The sequence below is a fragment of the Carcharodon carcharias genome, chromosome 8 (genome assembly GCF_017639515.1).
Source record: "Carcharodon carcharias isolate sCarCar2 chromosome 8, sCarCar2.pri, whole genome shotgun sequence".
Classification (NCBI taxonomy): Eukaryota; Metazoa; Chordata; class Chondrichthyes; order Lamniformes; family Lamnidae; genus Carcharodon; species Carcharodon carcharias.
In genome coordinates, this window is record NC_054474.1 from 123629311 (window position 1) to 123654276 (window position 24966).

The 24966-nt window shown below is 44.4% G+C and overlaps 1 protein-coding gene across 6 annotated transcripts in view; it reads left to right on the forward strand.

The window, feature by feature from the left end:
* The first annotated feature begins 2113 nt into the window (after positions 1 to 2113).
* glipr2 (GLI pathogenesis-related 2) overlaps positions 2114 to 24966 on the forward strand; it is a 93567-nt gene continuing 70714 nt past the window's right edge. The window contains exons 1-4 of one of the 6 annotated variants that reach the window (XM_041194186.1): positions 2114 to 2170; positions 2427 to 2645; positions 13604 to 13714; positions 21761 to 21823. In XM_041194186.1, the coding sequence (XP_041050120.1) occupies positions 21811 to 21823 (13 nt within the window). In that variant the 5' untranslated portion in view covers positions 2114 to 2170; positions 2427 to 2645; positions 13604 to 13714; positions 21761 to 21810. The other 5 variants (XM_041194187.1, XM_041194185.1, XM_041194188.1 and 2 more) reach the window with 5 other exon arrangements.

The following is a 24966-nucleotide window of genomic DNA, read 5'->3' on the forward strand; positions in this document are numbered from 1 at the left end:
AGTGAAACAATAGTCGTGGTAGACAAGGTCAGGTGCTGCATGGGAGTGTGATCAGTGGGTGGGCAGAGATGCAGCTCAGCTCAGATAGACAACTGAAAGCAAACCCCAGCAGGCAGTATTCAAAACGCTCAAGACATTGAAATGAGTGTGAAACATGAAAGATCCGCGTGCATGTGAGACTGCTTGCACAAGGCTCTGAAAGGCCCTGCCACACAGGCACTTTTCCCTCCATAATCACTCATGGGCCGGCTGTTTCCTCTGCAGTGACAGGTCTTCTGGGCTGCTTATTTCCAACTCTTCACTGGAGGAGGAGTCTTGGCTGCAGAGGAGGACGTGGATGGATTTGAGGGACTGGCTAGCTGAGGGTGTTGGTTGTTTGACAGAGCTCCCTGTGAACCAAAGTAGAGATAATTAGTGCATGGCAGCAGAGTCACAAGCAGGTGAGAGAGCACTCACAGATGCATCGAGAAAGGGATGATGTAGTGCAAGATCCTCACGAGGGTGTTCACCGCTGACCTCACTGTTGCCGCAGGCACGGTCCATCTCCCCACCAGTCAGCACGATGGCACACTCCTCAAAGTGAGTGAGGGGCCTAATGTGGGCCACTCCACCCCCCCTGGTGTGGGACCTCTCCCTGTTGATGTGAACAGCTTCTCCTGGATGAAAACAGATGGAGAGAGCGTGAGCAGGACACATGGCACTGAGTGGAGAGTTTGTGTGGTGAGTGGCGCCATGGACAGGATGAGGATGCAAGCTCCAGAGGATATGAGCCTGATGGAGATGTGAGGGTGTGTGTGTGAAAGCTAATGGTGTTGTCCCTTGAGGTGTGAGATCCCTGTGGATGTGTGATGGGTTTGTGAGTGTGTGAGGTGAGAGTGATGAGAAGAGTGAGTTAACCTGGTGAAATGGATGAGATCATTCATCCTCTTGCAGCACTGGGTGGCTGTCCTCTTTTGCAGGGCATTGGCACTGACCACCGCTTCCCAATCCTGGTTGGTCATGCCACTGCCCATCCTGCAGCCAGAACGGGGGTAGATGGCATTGCGGCGGGCCTCCACGGCATCAAAAAGGCCATACCATTGACGTTTCGCTAAACCTCGGGGCTGCAGTCTTTTTGCCTTTCGTGGACATCTTCCCTGCAGCAGTTGTGGGCTGGAAGCACTGAGATGTGTGCGTGTGGCTGGACTTTAAATTTGGCGCCTGACGTGAGGAAGCATGATGATGGCGTGGCGGGTGAATTGGAGCCTGCCCCCCATGGAAACAGCATGCTTATCGTGAATGCATAAAATAATGTGGCGAGTTTGGGATGATATAGTGTGAAAAGCTGCCATTGTGGCCGGCAGGTAAAATATCATTTTACATGCCCGCTATCACACTCTGTGCAAATCTGGGACGATTTTGCCCACAGTTTCACACTCACATTCACTCACGCTCACACTCCGTTTCACACACACTCATTCACTCACTTCCCCCCTCCCGCTGCTCGCCACCCCTACCGGGCTCGGAGGTTTGGAGATTAATATCACTGAAGAGTTCAGGATGGCTGTGAAGGAGATAAGATGCACTTTCTCCCTGCCCTGTCTAACACTCCAGCTACCCTTCTTTGAAAGAATAGCAGGAGGATCTTTTACATCCAGCTTAGTGGACAGAGTACATTTAAACACTGAGGAAATATTGTTCAGTAAACTTGGTTTAACAACGCATTTGAAAGATGGACTGCTGAAAATATTTGGGAAATAACCTGAAATGAATATTTGAGGAACAGGACATCAGCGTGTCTGGGAAGACCTGGGAATATTTTGTTAAGGATCATACAATGTGAAAACCTGCCACAATTACACGCATTTCAAAGATCAACAACAGAAGGAAAACATTGTCAATCAGCAGCAACTGGTTAATAGATAACAGTGAACATGTGGCACATGCAACTGTTTCAAGCCCCTATCACTGAATGTCAATGTGAAATATCTCAGTTGCACTGGACTCTTGGGTGTGGAAACATTCATAATTCTTAGTAATGCTAAATGATGTTAAGCTGATAAAAAGTGAGAGGCAACAATAACTTGCATTTATATACCATCTTTAATGTAGTAAAACATCTCAAGCTACTTTACAGGAACATTATCAAAGAAAATTAGACACTGAGCAACACAGGGAAACATTAGGACAGGTGACAAAAAGCTTGAACAAAGTGGTGGGTTTTAAGGAGCATCTTAAGGATGGAGAGAGAGTTAAAGAGGTGGAGATGTTTAGGGAGGGAATTTCAGAGCTTAGGTGGCTGAAGAACTGCACTGTACAGATAGATCTCCAGACATGTTCACATTACCCAGAGAGAGAGAGATTGTGCTGCTTCAGGCTGAGTTCCCTCACTCTACAGGCTCTGCAGTTCCCAGTCACAGTACATCACTGAGATCTCTTTCTTTTAGGTGAAGGTTCTGGAAGGTTTGCTGCGCAGTTGCTGAAATCTCTGAATGAATATCTGGCAAAGCATGGAGTGGGGCCGTTAACCCTGAACCCAGAAATCAGCGAGAAGGCTGAGAAATGGGCAAAGCACCTGGTAAGCTCCAGAACATTGCAGCACAGCGACACACCGTATGGGGAGAATATCTGGTGTCAGCAAGGCCACAGCAGTCTGCAGGTTACAGGTACATCACATCACTGCTTTACACGTCAGAAAGCTTGTTTGTTTATTAAATAACTATTTTGTCCCTGCTTCCCTGGAGCACTGATCCAATAAAGTCATGGATTTCCAATGCTGGGCCCATATGGTCATTCTTCAAGTGTGAGGCTAGACCAGGTATATTGGCAGACTATTCAAACACAAAAGGGATCATAACTATGTGCAGTCCTATTCTTCCTCAACGATTTCTTTTTCACTAAGTTTGAGATAAACCATTCAGCTGCCTCTCCTGTTTCCTCCCCTCTCCCCCTTGCCCAAAAACCAAATCTTCCTCCACCCCCAACATCCCTGAACTTACATCACTTTCTAGATTCTTTCCCATCATTACTCATGCCCTTTCAGAGCCCATCTCTCCACAATGTACTGTTATCCCCTGGTTTACACCCTTCAGCCTTCTTTTCAGTAGGCTGGGCCCCCAAAGCCAGCACATGAGTGCTGTGCAGCAGAGCTACTCTGTGACCTCGCCCTGCAGAGAACTGGCACTTGTGGCATCCTTTCCCCTTTTCCCAGGTCCTATGCCCTTGTGCCTGGCAAGTCATCAACTGGTAGCATTGGCTGCTGCTTGATTGATGGTAATGAGCTGGCAGTATGAACATGATGTGTTGCATGGGACAACACTACCAGCAGTGGTCAGTACTGGCCCTGCCCTATCAGCCTGTCCTTTTGGGCAATGCAGATGTGGCCGTTTAGTCTGACAGCAGGCATCATTACAGCATTGATCCCTTGTCATGCAAAGACGAGGAGTTGTTCTTAAAGGCCCTGGCAGCTTAAGTGAGCAAAAGGGGAAGTTGGTAAATAATAAAGTAAAAGCGAAAGAAGTATCTGTGGAGAGACAAGTTAGTAATATCAACTTCTGATAAAAGATCACACCTAAAACGTTAACTGATCTGTTCTTTCCACAAAGTGGTGTGACCTACTTTCCAGCATTTTCTGAGTTTGATTTGGTGAAATGCTTCCTGGAATGGGATGTGGCAGAACCTAACATGAGACATGCGTCACTCAAAGGATTAGCCAGCTTTGATTAGCTGCATTTTTCATCATGTGACATCTGACCTCCAACCCCATCACCCAGTCACAAACGGCCATTTTCCTCCATCACCAATATTTATCTGGCTGATGAACAAAAGTACTGAAAAAAATGAAAAAGACACACAATTCAATGTTAATGCCACAATGATTTTTGTTTGCTGTTGTTTCCAGGTGATGAAAGCAGGAGGGTCCTGGAGGCCTGGCAACTCGAATCCCTCTGTCCTTCCCATGTCAAACCCATTATTTCCTGATGTGCTATTGGGTCTTTCTGCTCAACTTTTGTCTCCGCCCACTTTTTGCTATTATATTTTCTCTCTCTCTCTTTCTCTCTCTGTAAGAAGACGTGGTTCATTCTGGTCATTCTTTCACTCATCATGACCACAGTATCCTCCACAATGTTATAGCCAGTATTTGTTCAGGGACGCTGGTGTAACTTAATAAGATGGTACTTACTACCATGCTTTGGTAACGACATCTGTATATTCCAAAAATGTGACCATTTTCTTGAAAAAAGTGAATTGTGTGCTTTTAGAGGTGAGGTACAGAATTTCACACACCCTTTACCAGCACACCCAACAACAACATGCATTTATATAGCATCTTGAACATGGTAAACCATACCAAAGTGCTTCTTCACAGGAGCGCAATCAGACAACATGTGACAACAAGTCACACAGGGAGGCATTAGGACAGTTAACCAAGAGATTGGGTTGATAGAATTTCGGGGGGAGAACAGATAAGTAGAGAGGCAGAACAATTTGGTCAAGGAATTCCAAAGCTTAGACCTAGGCAGCTGAAAGCATGACCACTAATAGTGGAGCAAAAGTAATTGAGGATTTTTACTCAGATGTAAAGTTTCTCCAATTTTCCCCAACAATTTACCTCAATCAAACCTTAGAAAACTCACCACTGAATATCTCTTGTGGCTTCGCTGACTGAGCTTGATCATTGGTGCTGAATTAGGTAGATGTTTTTTGGGTTAGCTTCTTGAGCTGGGGGCCTTAATAATCTGAATGTATCTCCAAAATGGGCTTGTCTATTGAGCTGCCTAATCCAAAATTATATGTTTCCAGTATGTCAATGTGATAGGCCCTCAGGCTTCCTTCTTGTGCCTATAACACCGGAGTAACACAGTAGAATTTCTAGGCTGAAGTGCTCTTACAGCCCACAGAGGAGAAGACTTCTATCTGATCTTGGGTTGGATTTCAAACCAACACCTAAACCCCGGTGGGAAAGGTCAGTAGCGGACCTACCCCATCCCACTGTGATCCCTGAAAATAACAAAGACATGGGCTAATAGAAACAGATAATGCTGGAAATAATCAACAGATCAGGCAGTATCAGTGGAGAGGAAACAGAGTTAACAATTTGGGTCAAAGATCTTTCATCAGAATATACAGATTATTCTGGAATACACTGTCTGAAAGGGCAGTAGATGGAGATTCAAGAGTAACTTTCAAAAGGGAATTTCAGGAAGGACCAGAAACCCTGCACAACATTAAAGGGGCAGAGACCTAATAAACTGTATGTTTCCAGGGACAAGAGGCAAGAAAACATGGCTTGGTTGAGCATTTTTCAATATTAGAACAGTACTTATAAAAGTGTTTTGCTATATGTGAATGTGTAACAGGGTTAACTATGAGAACAATTTATAATAAAATGGTCTCATTATATGATAAAGGTAGCATGTTAGAATACCAGCAAATGCAACAAGGTATATCATGATGTTTTATTATATATCATGATTTTATTATATCTGAAGTTTAATTGTAACAGCTGCTTATTATAACAGGAGTTTATCATTATAACAGGTTTTGTTATAACAGGAGTTTAATTGGGATAGGGTTTTGTTAAATAGGATTTTATTTCAACAGCATGGGTTTATTGTAAACTCGAGATTACGATGACAGGAGTTTAAATATAATAGGCATTTCATTCTAACTATAGTATGTTACAACTAGTTTAGTGCGTTATGACCAATGCAGTTGGTAAAGTGGAGTTATTTAAAAATCCCAGAGGGAAAATTTAAACAACTGTCATTACCTATAATTTTAAGTGTTATGTTTGAGATGTGACTCTAAACTCAGGAATCAGACCACTAGTTCTCAAGGTCTTACATTAAACTAATTGAAACATTTTGTTAATTTATACAGGTTAAAATATATGTACACATGGCTACAAATTACTACTATCATAACTTTCAACAAATTCCCAAACTAATCTCCATTAAGGCAACAGCAACCCATAAACTTAACCAAACACCAGGCAAAGCATTTTCACCTTACGCATTCAAAATTAGGTTCTTTTCACTTTGGTTCCTTGCAGACACAGTGGTAGGCTTACTGGCTTTGATCTTACATTGCCTCTGCTCTGCACACACAAAACAGTTGTCTTGTTATATCTACTACTGCCCATTGAATGTTAATTCTCACTGTATCAACAACCTCTGAACTAAACCTCTCTAACAATAAAACCCCTTTCATAGTACCAATTTTATTAGTAATATAAACATATTGTTTGGTAGCTGCTAGATAGGTATAATTTTTCACCCCACTTCTTGAATGCTCTATTCAAAAAATGCAAATGCACGCTAACTCTCTTACATATCAAAACTAGTATACATCAAAGCATCCAGACTAGCTGGCTTCAATCCAATTAAGACACACCCACAAACTAAACCTCTATTTTAAAAGAAAAATATTTTCCAACATTATTATATACATTAATAGCTTCATGACAACTGTCAGTTGTGACTCAGCTGATAGCACTCACATTTCTGAGCTGGAAAGTCATGGGTTTAAGCCCCGCACCAGAGGCTTGAGTACAAAACTCTAAGCTGACATTCTAGTGAAGTACTAAGGGAGTCTTGCACTGTCAAAGGTGCTGTCTTTCAGATGAAGCCTTAAACCAAAGTACCATTTGCCCTCTTGGGGCATGGTAAAAGAGCCCATGATATTATTTTGAAAAAGTTTCCCCTGGAGTCCTGGTCAATACTTATCAATAAATCAACATCACCAAAACAGATGATCAGGTCATTATCACATTGCTGTTTGTAGGAACTTCCTGTGCGTAATTTAGCTGCCGTGGCGCATTTCAAAAGTGACTGCACTTCAAAAAGTACTTTATTAACTGTAAAGTGCTTGCTACATCCTGAGGTTGTGAAAGGCTCTATAGAAATGCAAGTCTTTTTTTTGGAGAGTCGCTTTTTTCTCAGTCCTGCTCTATTAGGTAGAATTATGTTTTGTGAAATTCAAATTGCCTTTGGTGACTCCGACCCAGGTTTTCGCTGCCAGGTCGGGTGTGCAGGGACAGGAGATTTCCCAGCTCCACCAACCCAACCTTTAAAAATGGCTGCCCAGATGTTGGATTTCCAGTCAGTGGCGGATGGGTGTGGGTGGTTGGAAGGGTGGGTGTGGGTAGTGGCGTGGTGGAAGGTGGGCTGGGGCAGGCAACCTGGAAAGAGCTAGGAAGGCTGACCAGTGCAGAGACAGGCATCTCTCTAGCCCCCAACTCCCCCACATAAACCCCATGCCCCATCTATGCCAAGCCATGCCACCTCCTGCCCCCCCAACCACCCCCTTATGGCCCATCATGCCCTTCATGCCAAGGTATGCCCCACACCCACCCCATGTACCTTGATAGCCCCTATGCCAACCTATGTATGCTTGGCTGAGAGCCCAGAAATCCATTGCTCTGATGAAACATCTGAGCCTTAGAGAAAATATCACTTGAATGACAGCTCTAGCTCTCTGCTCTATGCTGTCAATTTCACAATATTTATTTACACAAGGATAAGAGGTTTCAAGGGTTTGCAGTTTCTGTTATTGGTATTTTTAAGGGTCTGGATGATTAACACTTATATTGACCTGTTGTGAAATGACTTTTTTGTAAACAAAGAGCGGAATTGTCCAGTCCCGTTGACGGCATTCATCATGGTGGACGTGAGCAGAAATTATGGCAGGAAGGCCAAAAATTGCGATCGTCCGCTCCACCCATCAATGGTTTACTGCTGCCGCACGTCGGGAACCTAATTTCAATACTTTAGCATCTCAATATAAGCCCTGCTCACCAGAATCATCCCCCCACGTCAATGTACTGCCCACGTCAGTTTGACAGAACGGCATGATTCACGACTGCCTTCACAAGGCATGCACCTTCGAGGGGAACTCAGAGGTGAGTGCACACAACCTTGCACAGCACACACGAGCCTTGCCCATAGGACAAGGAAGAGGTGCCATGCATTCGGTGGGGGGGTACAGGCAAGCCGCCTTTTGCCGGCTGGCTTTCAGTGCAGTGCCAGGGCAAGTGCTCTGGTGCGGGTGGGGCCGGGATGGGGACAAGGGAGCACAGTCTATAGGAAGTACACAAGTATGCCGGGTGGGGGGGGCGCAGTGGTGGGGGGTGGGGGGAGGCAACCACACACTTAGAAAAACTTGTCTAAAGTGAGCATTCTTTTGTAGCTGAGACCATTCAGCTGCAGCAACATTGACATGCTCGGAGTCAGGCTTCTGAAGCTGTTCCGCCCACTCAAGCAACACAAAAGCATGAATGTGTCACCGATAGCTCCAGAAATTTTAACTCCTCAGGTGCAGACTGCAAATTAATGTGAATTTTCAGGGCCGGCAAAATAAATAATTGGCCGCCTGGGCAAGTTGTAGAATCCTCTTGTGAAAGGTGGCCATGGAGCAGTCACTGGTGGAGGTGCTCACAGCCCCTTGCAATGTCTTTATTAAGATTTAGACGAGTATCCGTACTGGTTCAAACGAATAGTGCAGTCTTGTAGTGCGGGTTAGGAGAACGCCTGTGCCTGTGCTGAAAGCGCAGTATGTAGTCCATTGGTCTAAGCTGCCATCAAGTGAGGCGGAGGTAGGTGGGGTTTCGGACAGCCATGAAGTGCGCCACACACTGGCCGTCCAAGTGGAGACCAGCACTCTCCTGCATGTGTGAAGGGGCCTTCAGACTTAACCAAGAGAGGTTCTTAGTACACCTATGCTAACCCACATGTCTCTCTTTGATCCTGCAGGAGGAGAACATCAGGGTCATTGAGCCTGGCGATTTACCTCATGGCTTACAGGAAGCAGAGAAGAAGAGGAAAAGTGCAGCAAAGACACCTGGCTCAGCAATGGGACGAGCACCTCCCTCAAGATGAAGGGGCAGGAGGGCCTGCTGCCCACACAGCTGAAGATCCACAGCGAGCCGTCACTCATAGGCACTGCGATAGACCCAGGGTCCATAGACGGCACCTGTCATTCCTGCAGATGACTGAAAACCAGTGTCACCGAAGACTGCACACACCCAGGAAACCGATCAGTCGCATTTGCCACCTGCTGCAGGATTTGGCGCCACAGGGACATGGAGGGTATCCACAGCCAGTGCCATGAAAGTGACCGCGGTGCTCAATTTTTACGCCAGTGGTTCCTTCCAGGCTCCACTGGTGACCTGTGCAGGATCTCGCAAGTCTCCACACACAAGTGTATCCAGGAGGTCATGGACGCCATCTTTGCGAAGGCACAAAACTTTGTGCATTTTGTCCGGGATCGGGAAAGCCAAGAGGCAAGGGTATTGGGATTTGCACAGAACTCTGGTTTTCCTCAGGTGCAGGGTACCATCAACAGCACTCACGTGACGCTTAGATCTCCATGGCAACAAGCGCTCAACCACATCAACTGCAAGGGCTTCCATTCGCTGAATGTTCAGCTGCTGTGTGACCTTCACAAACACATCCTATAGGTCTGTGCGCAATTCCCAGGAAGCATCCACGACTCCTACATCCTTAGCAGGTCCCAGATCCCTGACATCTTCCAGGGTCCAGAGAGGCTGCAGGGTTGGCTCCTCGGGGACAAGGGCTACCCACAGAGGATGTGGCTGATGACACCTGTATAGCAGCCTCAGGCTGCAGCAGAACGACGGTATAACGAGGCTCATGCCACGACCTGAACCTTGGTGGAGCAAACAATCGGCATCTTGAAAATGAGGTTCCAGTGCCTTTACAGGTCCAGTGGAGCCCTGCAATACAGTCCCCAGAGGGTGTCGTGCATCATCGTAGCTTTCTGCATGTTCCATAACCTGGCGCTGCAACAGGGTGAGGATCCGGCTGAGGAGGAGATGGAAGAGCCGCACGTCTCCTCCGATGCGGTCAAAGGGGTTGACAGTGATGAGGTCCTTGAAGGCGAGGATACTGGTGGTGAGGCCATCGCATTGACCAGATGAGGCAGGCAGACTTGGGAAGCCCTCATCGCCACGTGATTAGTGGAGGATGATGACGAGATGCAGTGAGGACAATCCTGACATCCTTACCTTGCATCTGTGAACATTTGACTCCTGTCTGGCTTATGGCAGCACACATACTCTCAGTGCTCAGGCTCTTGTCATGGATACACAGCAGAGACTCTAATAGTTACTCGATCGCAGGAGGATCATGACAACATACAGTGAGGACACTCCTTAGATCTTCACATAGCTTCTGAGAGTGTCTGACTGCTGTCCAGCAGAGGGCAGCTCACTTGCGCTCTGTGATCAGGATCATTTCATGGAGACGCAGCCGTGAAACTTTAAAATCCTTCAGACTTTGTCGGCCTTCAGCACCTGACCCCTTCAGGAGCACAGCGTCACCGGTCACAGATGCGTAAGAGCTGAGAGTGCACAGAGAGAATAACGGAATTCTGTGATGCCTGCCCACGACAGTTTGGCAGCAATGACAAGCACCATCGAGGTGCAGGCATCACTAATGTGCCCAGTGGGTGTGAAGCCAGACCATCACTTGGTCAGTTGATCACTTGATCAGCCCTGAAATTTACACACTGCACAGGGAAGAGGCCCTGGACTGAGACACCTGCCTTTATCTTGTGCAGGAACCAAGGTTTCACATCTGAATGACATGAACATTGCTCGTCATAACAAGGAGCCATAGGCAGGGAGACATTCTTGGGAGTTTATTTACAATAGTGAACATTAAGTACAAGTGATTAACACCCATGCCCAGGCTGTGCAGCTACATCTTCTTAACCTTCCTAACACACGACTCTCATTCAGAGTGAGGACCTTGATGTCTGGCACTCCAGCTCAAGTCTGGGGCCTCTCCCGTTGATTGTGTGTGATCTTGTCCTGCATAAAGACAGATGGAGACAGTGTAAGCAAGGCACAGGCCAGGCCGAATGAGAAGGATGCCAGGCATGCCAGGAGATGAGGCCAGATGGAGATGTGAGGGGATGTGTGAGAGAGTGGGTGGTGATGTCCCTTGAGCTGGCAGTGAGTGAGATGCCAGTGAATGTGTGATGGGCTTGTGAGTGGGTGAGTTGAGATTGATGAGATGGTTCACTTACCCTGGCGGCACAGATGAGATCAATCATCCATTTTCTGCACTGCATTGGACTTCATGTGTGCAGCATTGGCACTAACCACCTCCGCCACTGCCTTCCAAGCCAGAGTATTGAGACTGATGAGACTCCTGTGGCAGAACGGGGGTCACTGAATCGGACGGGCTGCACACTCCTTGGCTTTCAGGGCCAAGTCTTCACTGGAACAGTTGTGGGCTACAAGCATTGAGAAGTGTGCACACGGTTGCATTTTAAATATGGTGCCCAATGTGAGGAAGCAGCTAGGTAATGATGTGGCGGGCCAATTGGAGACCGCCCGGCTGCGATCCGACATGTTTCCCGTGACTGCATAATTTATGAGGTGGGAAGGGGACGATGCGCCTAGAAAACTCGCCATTGCAGCTGGTGAGTAAAATGTTTTTTTTTCATGCCCACTACCGCACTTAGTGCAAATCTGGGACCATTCCACCCATTGTGGAAAGTTATGAATGAATGACTTTTTATAAAGCTTTTTTTTTACTCATCCTATTGTCGCTCTAAGGTCAACTGGTTCTATACAGTGTATAGTGAGTCAATGGGCATGGAAGTGCCGTAGCTTGGCATAGAGGACATGAGGGCCCATGGAGGCTGGATAGAGGGGCATTGTTTGGCATGGGGGCAAAAGGTACACAGGGTGGCATGGAAGCAGCACGGGGAGGGTGTAGGGGGTGAGGGGCTTTCAGAGGTGAGAGTTGAAGGACCTTCCTGTTTTATTTTAACTGGGAAAAAGTCCCAGAGCAATGAGACGGATCTTTCAAACAGTCCTGAGCACCTGGCAACCCCCGTGGCTGCCTTTGTCCTCTTTCCCAGGTCAGCTAGCCAGCCAAAAGGCAATGAAGATCCCGGTACTTTCTCCAAATGCCGGGGGGGCCGAGACTGGAATTTTCCTGACTTCTGTTATCCACCTTGGTGATGAAACTCTAGCCCAAAATGTCTATTGCTATATTGAAAACAACACTCTCATTCGTAAAACCCATTTACTACACGTACATTCCTTCAACGAAATAAAGTCTCATCACAACAAACATTTCATTCAACCCCTTATTACAGCAAGTATTGGAGTTCACAGTCCCACATCAAATGCCTATAAACACCTTTAGCTGTCAATCAAACTGTAAAATGGCAGCCACCCGACTGTGATAATGGATGCCTGTGAAATTAGCCATGCAGTTGTAATCCAGTAAAGGAAGCCCTCAGGTTTATGCCAATAGAGTAAAATAGCAAGCAATCATTTCTTTTCACACTGCAGATTTTTTTTCAAAGATTTAAATGACAGGACTGTTAAATACCTTTGAGCTTTTGACAGCACCTTTTGGCAGATCCATTTGATGAGTTTAAAGTCTCCCTTTGACAGGTGCTGCTAACAGTTTTCACACTTGATTTGTTCCAATGAGCTTGACAGTAATGAGTTTATGCACGGTTTATGTATATTTATGCCTAATTTTAACACTTGACACCTGACCTACCCCAAAGGGCATCTTATCTCCCCCAAATGTGTCCCAGGACCAGATCCAAGGGGGTACCTTACCTCTCCAAAGGGGTACCCTGCCTATCCAAATGAATCCACCAAGTTCAAACAAGCTCTTACTTGGTCTAATCTGCACACATTGGGTTTCACACTCCTGACCTTCTAAAATCCCACTTTCAGCAGGGGCAGCTGATTATTTAAATGGCACAGGCCCTGTCCCCAATCCCACCCCCATGATAAAGGCTCTCTGTCGTGGCGAAAATCTGGGCCTCAATATTTCATGGCTAATGGGACAGGGAGTGGCTGATTCCTGTTACACCAAAGTAATAAACAATGACTTCTCCAGAATTTAAGAATAATTAAGATGTTAGTCTGACGGCTCTTGAATTTTTCTCATACATGATGCAACTTGCCTTTGCAGCAACATTAATAGGAAAGACAACAAAGTGTTAGCAGAGTGTCGCACCAGAATGTCAGAATAGGTTTTGTGCTCAGGTCTCTGGAGTACGACTTGAACCCACAACCTGTCTCAGATGTGAGAGAACTGGGGCATGGCTGGCACTTTAATTACAGTTCTTTAATGAAGCTGAAAAGTGATTGGATGCTGTATTCTGTGTTGAGCTGGGTTTTATCAAAGTTTCCGTATTTGGCTGTGGGACAGTAGTCCCATAGGACAGTAGGCCCTTAAATCCTTAGACCAGGAGGACTGTGCATTAAACCTCAGCTGCACAATACGAAAGCACTGGGGAGACATGATAACCCAGTTCAGTTCTGCTGCCTCTATTGTGTTGCTGGCATTATGTGGTACAGCAGTCTGCTTGACACTGTTCACAGAATCACTGATTGCATCAATAGCACAGCTACATTTTCTTCAGAGCATTGCTGTTTGATTGGGTAAACAAACATCCCCTGCAGCTGGTCATCAGCCAACCAGAATTCAATGTTCAGTGGTTAAAGCGGTTTCAGAATATCTGCCTTGCTGTTGCAATTCTTGCCATGAGTCTTTTTATAGATCTTGCTCTTCAACTGTGTTTTTTTACCACATTTCATTTCCGCCTTGTGAATCTGCAGGATCAGTGCAAGATACCTTGTGAGTCCAGTTATTCAGGTCTGTGCTCTTGCATCCAAGTGTCAGACTGATAGAAACACACACTTTAAGATCTGCACCCCTTGTTAGCACAGGTAAGCAGAGGGTACTTTATACCGTCTTTTTAAAATTTTAAATCAATCCACCTGTTCGGGATATTGGAATGTATTAACAGAACCATTCAGTAAATATGAAAGGAGAACATTCTATCATTACACTAGTTGTTGACTAGACCACATCTGGAGTACATCGAAATAAAGAGCTCAGAGGAGAGCTCCGAGGATAAACCATAATTTAATTACGCAGATAGGCTTAAGGAACGGGGTGTTTTAAACCATTATAGATTTAGAGGGAAGTTGATAGAGATGTAACAAAATGAAAGGGCTGGATTACGTATCCAGTGACAGATTATTTCAACTGAACTGATTGGGGAGAACCAGGGATTATGAGAAGTAGGAATAAACTATTTATTAGGAGATTCTCCTTTTCCCAGAGAATTGTGAGCCTCTGGGAAACATTGCCAGCTGGCGTGGTTGGTGCTGACTCTGGATGTCTTCAAGAGGGAGCTGGACAGGCTCCTGACCGGGACAGAGATCATACAGAAAAGTGTCTATATTGATAACACTTGGTCCGTGTGACCTCCTGAGGGGGTCAGAAAAGATTTTTCCAATTCTCTCCCCACCCCCCCGCCATTGACATTTTTCTTTCTTTTCCCCTGGTTGATTGCAAGGCTGTGGAGTGGGGCAGGTGAGGGTATCTGGTCAATGTTGCAGCAGACGTGAGTGTGGGGCAGGCTTGATGCACCAGATGATCTTTGGCCAATTTTGTATTTCTGTTCTTTATTCTTTCATGGGATGCTGTCACACGAAGGCCAGACCAGGTAAGGACAGCAGATTTCTTTCCCTAAAGGACATTAGTGAACCAGATGGGTTTTTACAGCATTCGATGATAGTTGTCATGATCACCATCACTGAGACTAGCTTTATATTCCAGATTTTTTTTTATTAATTGAATTTAAATTCCAGCAGTTGCCGGGGCTCTGGATTTCTAGTCCGTGATATAACCAGTACACCACTGTCTCCCACTAAAATCTGTTCAACATACAGGATAATGCTGGTGCATCTACCCTATGCGTACGCTAATGTGTACTCAAATTGGACAGAAGTGACTAGTGGTATCCCACACGCACTCTTCTGGATCATCAACTATTCACAATATATACTAAGGACTTCGGTAACAAAATAGACAGGCAAGTATCAAAGACTGCCGATGACACAAGGATTGTTGGTATACGAAGTAGTGCAGTTGGAAACATAAAATTAGAAAGGGACATTGATAAATTAATAAGAAACTGGATAAAACTGTGGCAGATGGATTTCAATACAGATAAGGGTGAGGTTATTTTGGACTGAAATAGGATACATCTGAGTTGCATTTTAATTGTGAAAAGTTAGGAACAGTAGAAGTCTATAAAGATTCAAGGAACATGTAAACAGATCAGTTTTGAACTCAAGGACGTGCATATGAAGTAGAGGAAGCTTTTCTGCAGCTATACAAAATCGTGGTTAGGCCGCACCTGGGCTACTGTGTGCAGTTCTGGACACTGCACCTTATAAAAGATATATTGACCTGGAATATAAAAATGTGATTTCTTTGAGATTTTTATGATTTTGTAAGGAATTTGGGAGGTAGAGAGAAGCTTTTTTCTGCTGGGGGACAAAGTGACATAACCAAGCTATTCAGGAGAGAAGTTAGAAAATACTTTGCACAAAGGTTGGTAGAAATGTGAAATGTTTTTCTTCAAAAAGCAGTATATGCTTGCTTAATTTATGATTTTTGATCTGAGATAAAAATTTGCGAGCCAAGGGTATTAAAGGATGTGGAACCAAGGCATAACTTTTAAATGAGAACCAACCCTTCGCTAGAACTTTATGCTGGTTGTACGTGTCCAACCCAACAGTGTGTGAAATCGCGCGAGAAGATGTCGGGTGCATGCCCTGACGTCATTGCGCACTCGCACGATATTTTGCTCACCAGGTGCGCGCAGCAGTTGGATGCGCACCCACCTACAATTAAGCAGGTAATTATGTCCATTAAGGAAGCAGTTGAAATTGATTTTATGTGGCCCCGTCCACTTTTACGGTTGGCGAATGGGCCAATCGGCCACGTGGCCTTTACATTTTCACTGAAACCTCGGTCCAGGGCTTGATGAAATGTCTGGGGTGAAATATAATAAAAAAAGATATCTGGGAACTGATGTTTTTTGAGTTCGGCTGTCAGCTGCTTGAATGCGCTGAATAGACACAGTTTGGTGCAATTTTTTCTTGTCATTTAAACTGTCCAAGCCTGCAGTTCCCTGAGGCAGCTCTGCAGCAGCTGTCTGCCTTCAAGGAGCTTGTTAAAAGCGCGCACCTGCACTCTCACTTTTGTCGGCCAGAGTGAAATTGTGTTCAGGTGCCAATCGTGGGCGGAAGCGCATTTTGCATCCACTTCCGGGCCTGCCTATCGCGTGCCCTACAAATGTAAGATTCAGGCCATTACGTTCTGAGTTTTGCAAGCACAGGCTAGTTGAGTACAGTTAGTACTTTGCCTGTGCTGTTTGATACAATCAACCTGTCACTGGGACATACGGCCTCCATACCTGGCATCACACTGGCACTGAAATTACATATAACACATTGCCCGTTTGTGCGATAGGCAGAATGTTTTTTTGGCTTGACGGCAGCATCTTGTTAGTGGAAAATACCAATTGTGTTGCTCCTGCTTAGCAGCAACGTAAAACAGCTAGCTTCACCTTTGGCTCAAATTTTTGATTTAGCTTAACCGTCCAGGATAATTTGAGGTAGACTGGGCATTTCTCAGGTCTGAATTTCAGTGCCTGTGCAATGGGCTACATAGGCTATAGATCCCAACAATTGCAGATCAGCTGTTCATAATAGGCAGAGTACTGACCATACTTGCAGAACTCAGAACACAAGGTCTAACGTTAGATGTGATTCCGTGACTAGACAGCACTTGCTAAACAACCATGAGTGTCCTAAGAATTACACTAACGTCCAATTTAAATCATCAGCCGGGTTCGCAATGTGGCTCACTTCTGCTTGCTAAAAGCTACACAGATTCATGTACAGGGACCTGTCCTCTGCAGGCAAAAAGAACATATCCAGACAATGTGCCTTTTTTGAATTAAACAAAGGCTTGTGGATCAATAGTTCTGCATTCTTCATGGCAATACCTCGACCAATCAAGTCAACTTACCAACCAATCAGCACCGTTTTCTCATGCAGTATGAATTGTTGCTCCCTTTGAAATTTGGCATTCTTGTGCCTGTCCTGATGAGTGCAAGATGAAAAGCTATGACAGAATGTATTTCAGCAATATATTGTATCTGTTGGGCAGGACCAGTGTCTGTGGGACCTCCATCTCCAACTCTCCTAATTCCCTGCCATTCAGTTCCCTAATAATCACATCTTCCCCTTCTTCAACCTGTGTTTGTCTCCTTTGATATGACTGCGTTCTGAAATCGAGAAATTCCTCTCACTCCCCTCTGTTTCAAAGTGTCTTGAACTCACATTCCTGTTCAATAACTATGAGCTAAGATGACAGAGGCAGAGACAATTCCTGCAGAATGGTGTAATTGTAGTAATATCACTTGACTAGTAATCTAGAAGTGGCTGGTGGAATTTGATTTCAATTAATATATCTGGAATATAAAATTAGTCTCAGTAATGGTGACGATGACAACTATTATTGAATATTGTATAAACCCATCTGGTTCACTAATGCCCTTTAGGGAGGGAAATCTACTATTGTGATCTAGTCTCACCTACATGTGACATTAGACACACAGCAATGTGTTTCATTCTTAACTTCCTGCTGCAATGGCCTAGCAAGCCATTAAATTTAAGGGTAACAAATGCACAATCCATGAAATAATAAAGAAAAAGAAGATGCGGGAATCCAGAACAATTGTCTCATCCACAAACTTCCACATTCTACAGTCCCAAATGTTTCGCCTAGCCAAGAGAATTTAAGAAACAGTGTGTTTATTTTTCCCAACTATTACTAGCAAAATTGGTACTATGAGAGATTTTGATTTTCAGAGAGCTAAAATCCGAAGACACAGTGAAACAATAGGAATTTGCATTCATAGGGGAATGTGTGTGTGTGTGTGTGTGTGTGTGATCTGACTGAATTAAAGACAGCTGGTCTGAAGGCTTTGATGTATTAGAAGATAAGCCAGCTTTCAAATGTTAAGTAAGTAGACATAGGTGTAATGGGAACATATGCATTTTTAAATAAACCAGGCTAGATTGATTTCAAAGGAGGGGTGAAATGTGTTACCTAGCATGTGAACTTCAGAAACAGTGTGTTTATTTTTCCCAAAGATTACTGGTAAAATTGGTTCTATGAGAGATTTTTATTATCAGACAGGTAAAGTCCAAAGGCATAGTGAAAAATTTGCATTCAAAGAGGAAAATATGTATAAAGGAGAGAAGGTTGTCTGTAAAGGCAAGCTTTCTAAGATCTAACAAGTGTGAAAACCTCCAGTATCTAAGCCTCAAGCTGCTGTCTACAAAGAACTGAGGTTAAGAAAACTCACTTTGAACTGGATTGTTCAGGGTATCATGTTTCTTTGCCTGGACCTTTTAAAATCTATGTATCTTAATGTTACCTTAACAAAAGTGTAACTGGGAGTTAGATTAATTAGGGGATTTAGAAGTTATCATAGTAGTAATTTGTAGATATGTGAATGTATTTAAAATAATTTATTTTATTAATGAAGGTTTAATTTAGTTTTGTAAGAAACCTTTAAGACTTGGTGGTTTTATTACTACTGAATTCAAGGCACGCGTCTCAAAATTAATTGCAAATTGCAAAACAGCTGTAACAGTTGTCTCAAGTTTCCCTTTGGGATTTGAGCAGCTCAGCATTCAACATCAGCTGTGCCATTATGATGGAAGCTGTTGGAAAATATCATACTTTTTTAAATTTGGTTTATTTTCTTTCTCTTTGGTCCTTGTTAATGTTTTCACCCCCGTTCCCCCGTTAGTCTGTTTGTCTGTAAATAATATATCTTAAAACTAATGCATGGATCTCATAGAGATTTAGTACATAGATCCTGGAATATTTTTAAAGGATCCATTAACTTTGGGGATAGGGTGAATTGACTTTTTTTAGAATGTGGTGGGTTGGTTTATCTAGAATGTTGTTGATTGTTTTAGAATGCTAGGGTTTGTCTCAGTGGCTGTGGTAGAATTTGTCGCAGCTGTCAAAAGGTAAGCAGAGTTTTCAGAGCAGCTTGTTGGATGTTGATTGGCCTGAAGCCTCCTAAGTGAGATGGAAGCTCATAATAAATAAATTTCTTCTTTCAGCTTTGTAGTTACAAAGCTTAAAGCAGGCAGGGAAAAGCCTCATGGAAGATCTGCGTGATTGTAATAATGTTGAATTAACACAGCGTGGCGGAAGTGTACACTCTACAGGGCGCGGTCTTTACTTGTCAGTCTGTATTTATTTAGAGATTAGCTTTTAGTCTGTTTAAGGTTGTTTTTGTGTTTTTTACATACTCATTTGTACCAGCACTAAAACACTGAATTTTTTAAAATACTGACTACCTCAAGCTTACACAAGCAAATACAAATAGTGAAGTAACAAAGAAGCACCTCCTTCCCCTTCCACACTGAATTCCCACTCTCATCAAACTCTAAACTTTGCACTCTGGGCGGAATCTTGTTAAAGCCTCAGGAGTTTCGCGTACCAGCTGGAAAGCCAGCGAGAGAGCTGCATTGCCTCTTTTCAGGAAGGTCTGCCAAACCACACGTCAATCGAGCAGTGGTGAGGCCAGTGGTGGGCCTTCCCCTGAGGGCAAAAATCTCACCTACTGAGAGCTGCTGGCCAATCAGAGGCTGGCAACTCTTGTGCTCAGCAGCGCCACTGGGGATGCCTTGGATGCTGGAAGGACAAGCGCTAGAGTCCCAGGATAGGGAGTGACCCTGGGCACAGGTGGGTAAAGGGGGGGATTTTTCAGATTGGGGGTCGCAGGGAGAGAGGTGCAGGGGAGGTCAGCAGCAAAATCAGGGGGTGGCTCTCAGCAGCACCCCTCCCCCCACTACCAGATGTCCAATCCCTTCATTGAGGGACCCCCCCCACCTCCATGCCAGCGCATGGTTTCACCCATCAATCACGTCCCATCGTGATAGGCCTGCCAGCAGCTAGGTTAATACTTAATTCTGGCGGAGGCAAGAAGGCGGAGATTTTCTGGTACACCACCATCCCACCTAAGTAAACACCATTCCTGCCTCCAAGCTCCCCACCAGCATCGAAACAAGACTCCAACTTCTGTTCACAATCCACTCAATTGCTGTCTATGATCATGCTCTGCGCTGGAGCATGTATTAAGTCTCACAAATAAGATGTGTGATCCAGAAGGTCTTGTATGGGTTGATAAATTGGACATCATTAGTGCCACAGACATCATTCCAATTAATGGAATGCATATTTGAAAGGATTGAAATTGAAGAGTCTCTTCTAGGAGAGACCATGTCAGGAGAAAAGGAGGTGGTGTAGCTGTCCACATAATCTCCAGTTTTGAGGCACAATAGGCAAGAGGATATAACAATGGAAAGGGCAGACAGGGAGGCCGGAAATTTTCCAGTCTCTTATGCCGGCAGGATCTTCTGGTCCTGCTGATGTGAAAGGAGATTTCAATGGCTTGCCGGCCCCATCATGGGAATCCGCCGTGGGAGAACAGGAAAATTCTGGCCAGAATCACTTTGGGTAGAATTAAGAGATGATTAGACAGTAAACTATTATGGGAGGCAGTGAGGGGGGGTGTAGGGGGTTGGTGGTGGGTGGCGGTGTTGCTGTAGACCCCCAGGTCAGGGTGTCTAGGACTGTGGGATGAATTTAAAGGACCAATTATAGCATAGCAGTTGGAAATTTTACCTTACCAGAAATTGATTGGGACAGCAATATCTCTCCTGATGAGACTTGAGGGATTTATAGTTAATGGATACTGTTTTATGAATTATTTAGAAAATAAACGAACATCTTGAACTTAATTACGAGTGATCACAAACAAATCTCCCACACAAAGGTGTGTTTTAAGTGCCAAGATTAATGTCCTGTTTAAACAGGACTATCAAGAAACTCAAAGAGCGAATAAGAGGCATTTAAGCCATGAAGGAAAACGGTACAGAGTTAAGAAAGATTCAACGCCAAAAGGAATGCCAAGTGTATATAGAAAAGGCATCACATTGGTAAAGAATAAAAATCAAATTGAATATAGCAAGAGAAGTGAAGGATAGACATAAAAATAATTCTAGCCATAATTAGACAAATAGGAAAATGAGGGATGGAGTGAGGTCCCTGAAAGTGAGATCAGGTGAAGACGGGACAACTCTTGCTATACAATTTGCTAAGCTGCTAGATAAATTTATTCTCCCAATTTTTATCCAGCAACAAGTGTTAGAGGTAAAATCCTGGGGTATCTGGATAGAAATGGCAGCCAATATAGGTTCATGAGGGAAGGTCCTGCCAATTTAACTTGCTGGTTTCCTTTGAAGGTGCAAAAAGAAATTTGATAGGTGAAAAGCAGTAGATTCAACTACATGGAATTACCTAGAATTTGCAGCACAAAATCTGGCCATTCTGGCTGCACCAGTTTTTATGCTCCATGCAAACCTCCTTCGTCTCACCTATTAGCATTATCCTTCTCTAGTCCATTTCAACTATTATTTCCCATGTGACCTGCTTATTCTACCTACCAAAATGCAACACCACACATTCACCTACACTGAAATGCATTCGTCAATTACACACTCATTCTGAAAGATGTATTTTGTTGCAGACTTCTTCACTATTAACCGCCCCCCACCGCCACCTCCCCCCCGCCCCACCCACTACTCCCCCGCACCCCCCACCCCTCCCCAATTTGGTGTTACATGCTTTCAGTAAAGCCTTTGACACAGTTACTCAGGAAAGTTAGGCACTGAAAATAAAGAGAAAGGGAACTGGTAAAAATATTTTGCAACAGGTATGTAATTGGTTGACTGATAGAACCAAGAGCATAGTGGTACAGTGAGTATCATCATCACCTGTGTCCTGTGCCCTTTGTAAATCCAACTGTTGTTGTCCTGCAGGTTATTTCGCACAGTCGGTTTGAAGGGACTCCAAAGAGATCAGACTCAGCATGGCATCTCATGGTAAAGTGGTTCCAGCCGGTAACATCGCCAACCAGGGCTACTTTACTAAAAATATTCTGGCTGAATTCTTTATTGCTTTTCCACTACTCTTTGTGTGAAGAAATACTTCCTGACATCACCACTGAAGGGCCCAGCCCTGATTTTAAGGTTATGCTCCCTTGTTCTGGTCTCTCACACCAGGGGAAATAGATTCTCTCCATCTACCATATCAACTTATTCAGTCATTTTAAAGGCATTGATTAGATCAATCCTTAATCTTCTAAAGTCTGGGGGATATAAGACTAGCCTGTGTAGAGTAAAGGGTTAACATCAGGAGCACATGGTACCAATATAACTACTGATGTCACTATGATGCAATGTCACATGATTAAGTAACATCTAGTGGAAAGCAGAAGTACAACCTCATGTAGAGTACTGAGATAAATATAAATCTGTAAATAAACAAGAGTAGTTTTTACAGTCCATAGTAGCATTCTTATGGTAACAAGCAAACCCTAAAGAAATCCCATCTAGACTCGAAACACAAGACAAAACAGTCTGAGCAACCTGTCCTCATAATACGACCCTTCATTGTCATTCTAGTGAATCTGAGCTGCATTCCTTCCAACAATATATCCTCTCTGAAGTGTGGTGAAGGAGAGCAATGGCAGGTCCGCCCAAGGAGGGAGTATTAAGACACCTGACACACCAGGAAATGGCTGGGCCTCGTTGTCTAAATCTTGTTTTCTGTAAGAGATATGAGAACAGTGAGTGGAGTTTAACTGTCCCAGCCCAGCAGAAACTGGATGGTTGGTAATTAAATACAAGCAGATTATTAACCCACTCGCACTCCAAACATTTCTTGTTTTAACTTTGCTGCCTGATGAGATAACAAAAAAATAGACCAAAGGCTCATAAATTTAGCAAATTGGGTCCATTACGTCGAGGACCTTGATACAGTTTTACCCAGGGACTGAGTGTGGAGTCCGTGGGGGGCCTTTCCCTTGAAGCAGACAGAAGAGACACTATCAGGTAAAAAAAAGCCTGAAACTTTCTTTTGGGGGATCCAGGAGGAACAGGATTGTTCCCTGGACTCTGCCTATTTCTCTCCTGGGAGGCCCTCACGAAAACTCACCAATTACAAGGTTCCTAAACAAATTGATATAGGGAGTGACAAGGTATTGGAGGAGTTGGCAGGCTTAAAAGTGGACAGATCCCCAGATCTGGATGATTTGTGTCCCAGACTGCTGAGGAAGGCAAGGGAGAAGATTGTAGGGGCTTTGACCCACATTTTTAATACCTCTCTGGCCACAGGGGAGGTGCCAGAAGACTGGAGAACAGCTAATGTGGTTCTGCTATTTAAGAAGGGTTGTAGAGATATGCCAGGGAACTACAGGCCAGTGAGTCTCACATCAGTGGTAGGGAAATTATTGGAGACATTTCTGAAGGAGAGTATCTATCTCCACTTGAAGAGGCAAGGTTTGATCAGGGATAGTCAGCATGGCTTTGTCAGAGGGAGGTCATGCCTAACAAATTTGATTGAATTTTTTGAGGAGGTGACCAGGTGTGTAGATGAGAGTAGTGCAGTTGATGTAGTTTATATGGATTTCAGCGAAACCATTGACAAGGTCCCACATGGGAGACTTATAAAGAAGGCAAAGGCACATGTGATGCAAGCTAATTTGATAAGATGGATTCAAAATTGGCTTAGTTGTAGGAGGCAGTTGAGTGATGACAGAAGGATGCTTTAGTGACTGGAAGCCAGTATCCAGTGGCGTATCACAGGGACCTGTGCTTGGTCCCCTATTATTTGTCATTTATATAAGTGACATAGATGACTATGTGGGGGGTAGGATTAGTAAGTTTGTGGATGACACAAAGATTGGCTGGGTGGTTAACAGTGAGGTTGAGTGTCTTGGGCTACAAGAATATATAGACAGGATGGTCAAATGGGCAGATAAGTGGCAGATGGAATTTAAACCTGAAAAGTGTGAGGTGATACACTTTGGAAGGAGCAGTTTGACAAAGAAGTATTCAATGAACAGCATGGCACTAGGAAGTTCTGAGGAACAAAGGGACCTTGGCGTGTGTGTCCATAGATCTCTGAAGGTGAATAAGGCATATGGGACACTTGCCTTTATCAATAGATTACAAAAGTAGGGAGGTCATGTTGGAGTTGTATAGAACCTTGGTGAGGCCACAGCTGGTGTACTGTGTGCAGTTCTGGTCGCCACATTATAGGAAGGATGTGATTGCACTGGAGGGGATGCAGAAGAGATTCACCAGGGTGTTGCCTGGGATGAAACATTTAAGTTATGAAGAGAGGTTGGATAGACTTGGGTTGTTTTCGTTGCAGCAGAGAAGACTGAGGGGCGACCTGATTGATGTGCACAAGATTATGAGGGGCATGGACAGGGTGGATAGGGAGCAGCTGTTCCCTTTAGTTGAAGGGTCAGTCACAAGGGAACATAAGTTCAAGGTGAGGGGCAGGAGGTTTAGGGGGGACGTGAGGAAAAACTTTTTTACCCAGAGTGTGGTGACGGTCTGGAATGCACTGCCTGAGAGGGTGGTGGAGGCGGGTTGCCTCAAATCCTTTAAAAAGTATCTGGATGAGCACTTGGTACATCATAACATTCAAGGTTATGGGCCAAGTGCTGGTAAATGGGATTAGGTAGGTAGGTCAGGTGTTTCTCACGTGTCGGTGCAGACTCGATGGGCCAAAGGGCCTCTTCTCCACCGTGTGATTCTGTGACTCTGTGAATTACGTTGAAGCCAACAGGTGGCCATGGGCCATGTGATCCTCTTCGCCTGCAAGCAGCGACTCTGCTCCTTCACATCTATGTCAGGTGGGAAATGAACTGACAGCATTTAAAAGGGGCCCAAATGTTAAAATACTCAGGGCCTGTATTTTTGCATTTCACACTCCACCCTCTCTGCCCGAATCCTGCTCTTAGTTAAAAATTAAGTGTCACCAATGGTTGCTATGGGACAACAACCCAACCCAACTGATGCAACTATGTCGTCGGGTCAATGTACCCATTTTTTGTGGAGTGCACGGGCGATTTGTTTGTTTTTGAACAGCTAAACTCATAACATAAAGGCCCAATCAGATATTGAATACTTCTCTTGTCATCACAGCAGTGGTGAATGGTACAGATTCAAAG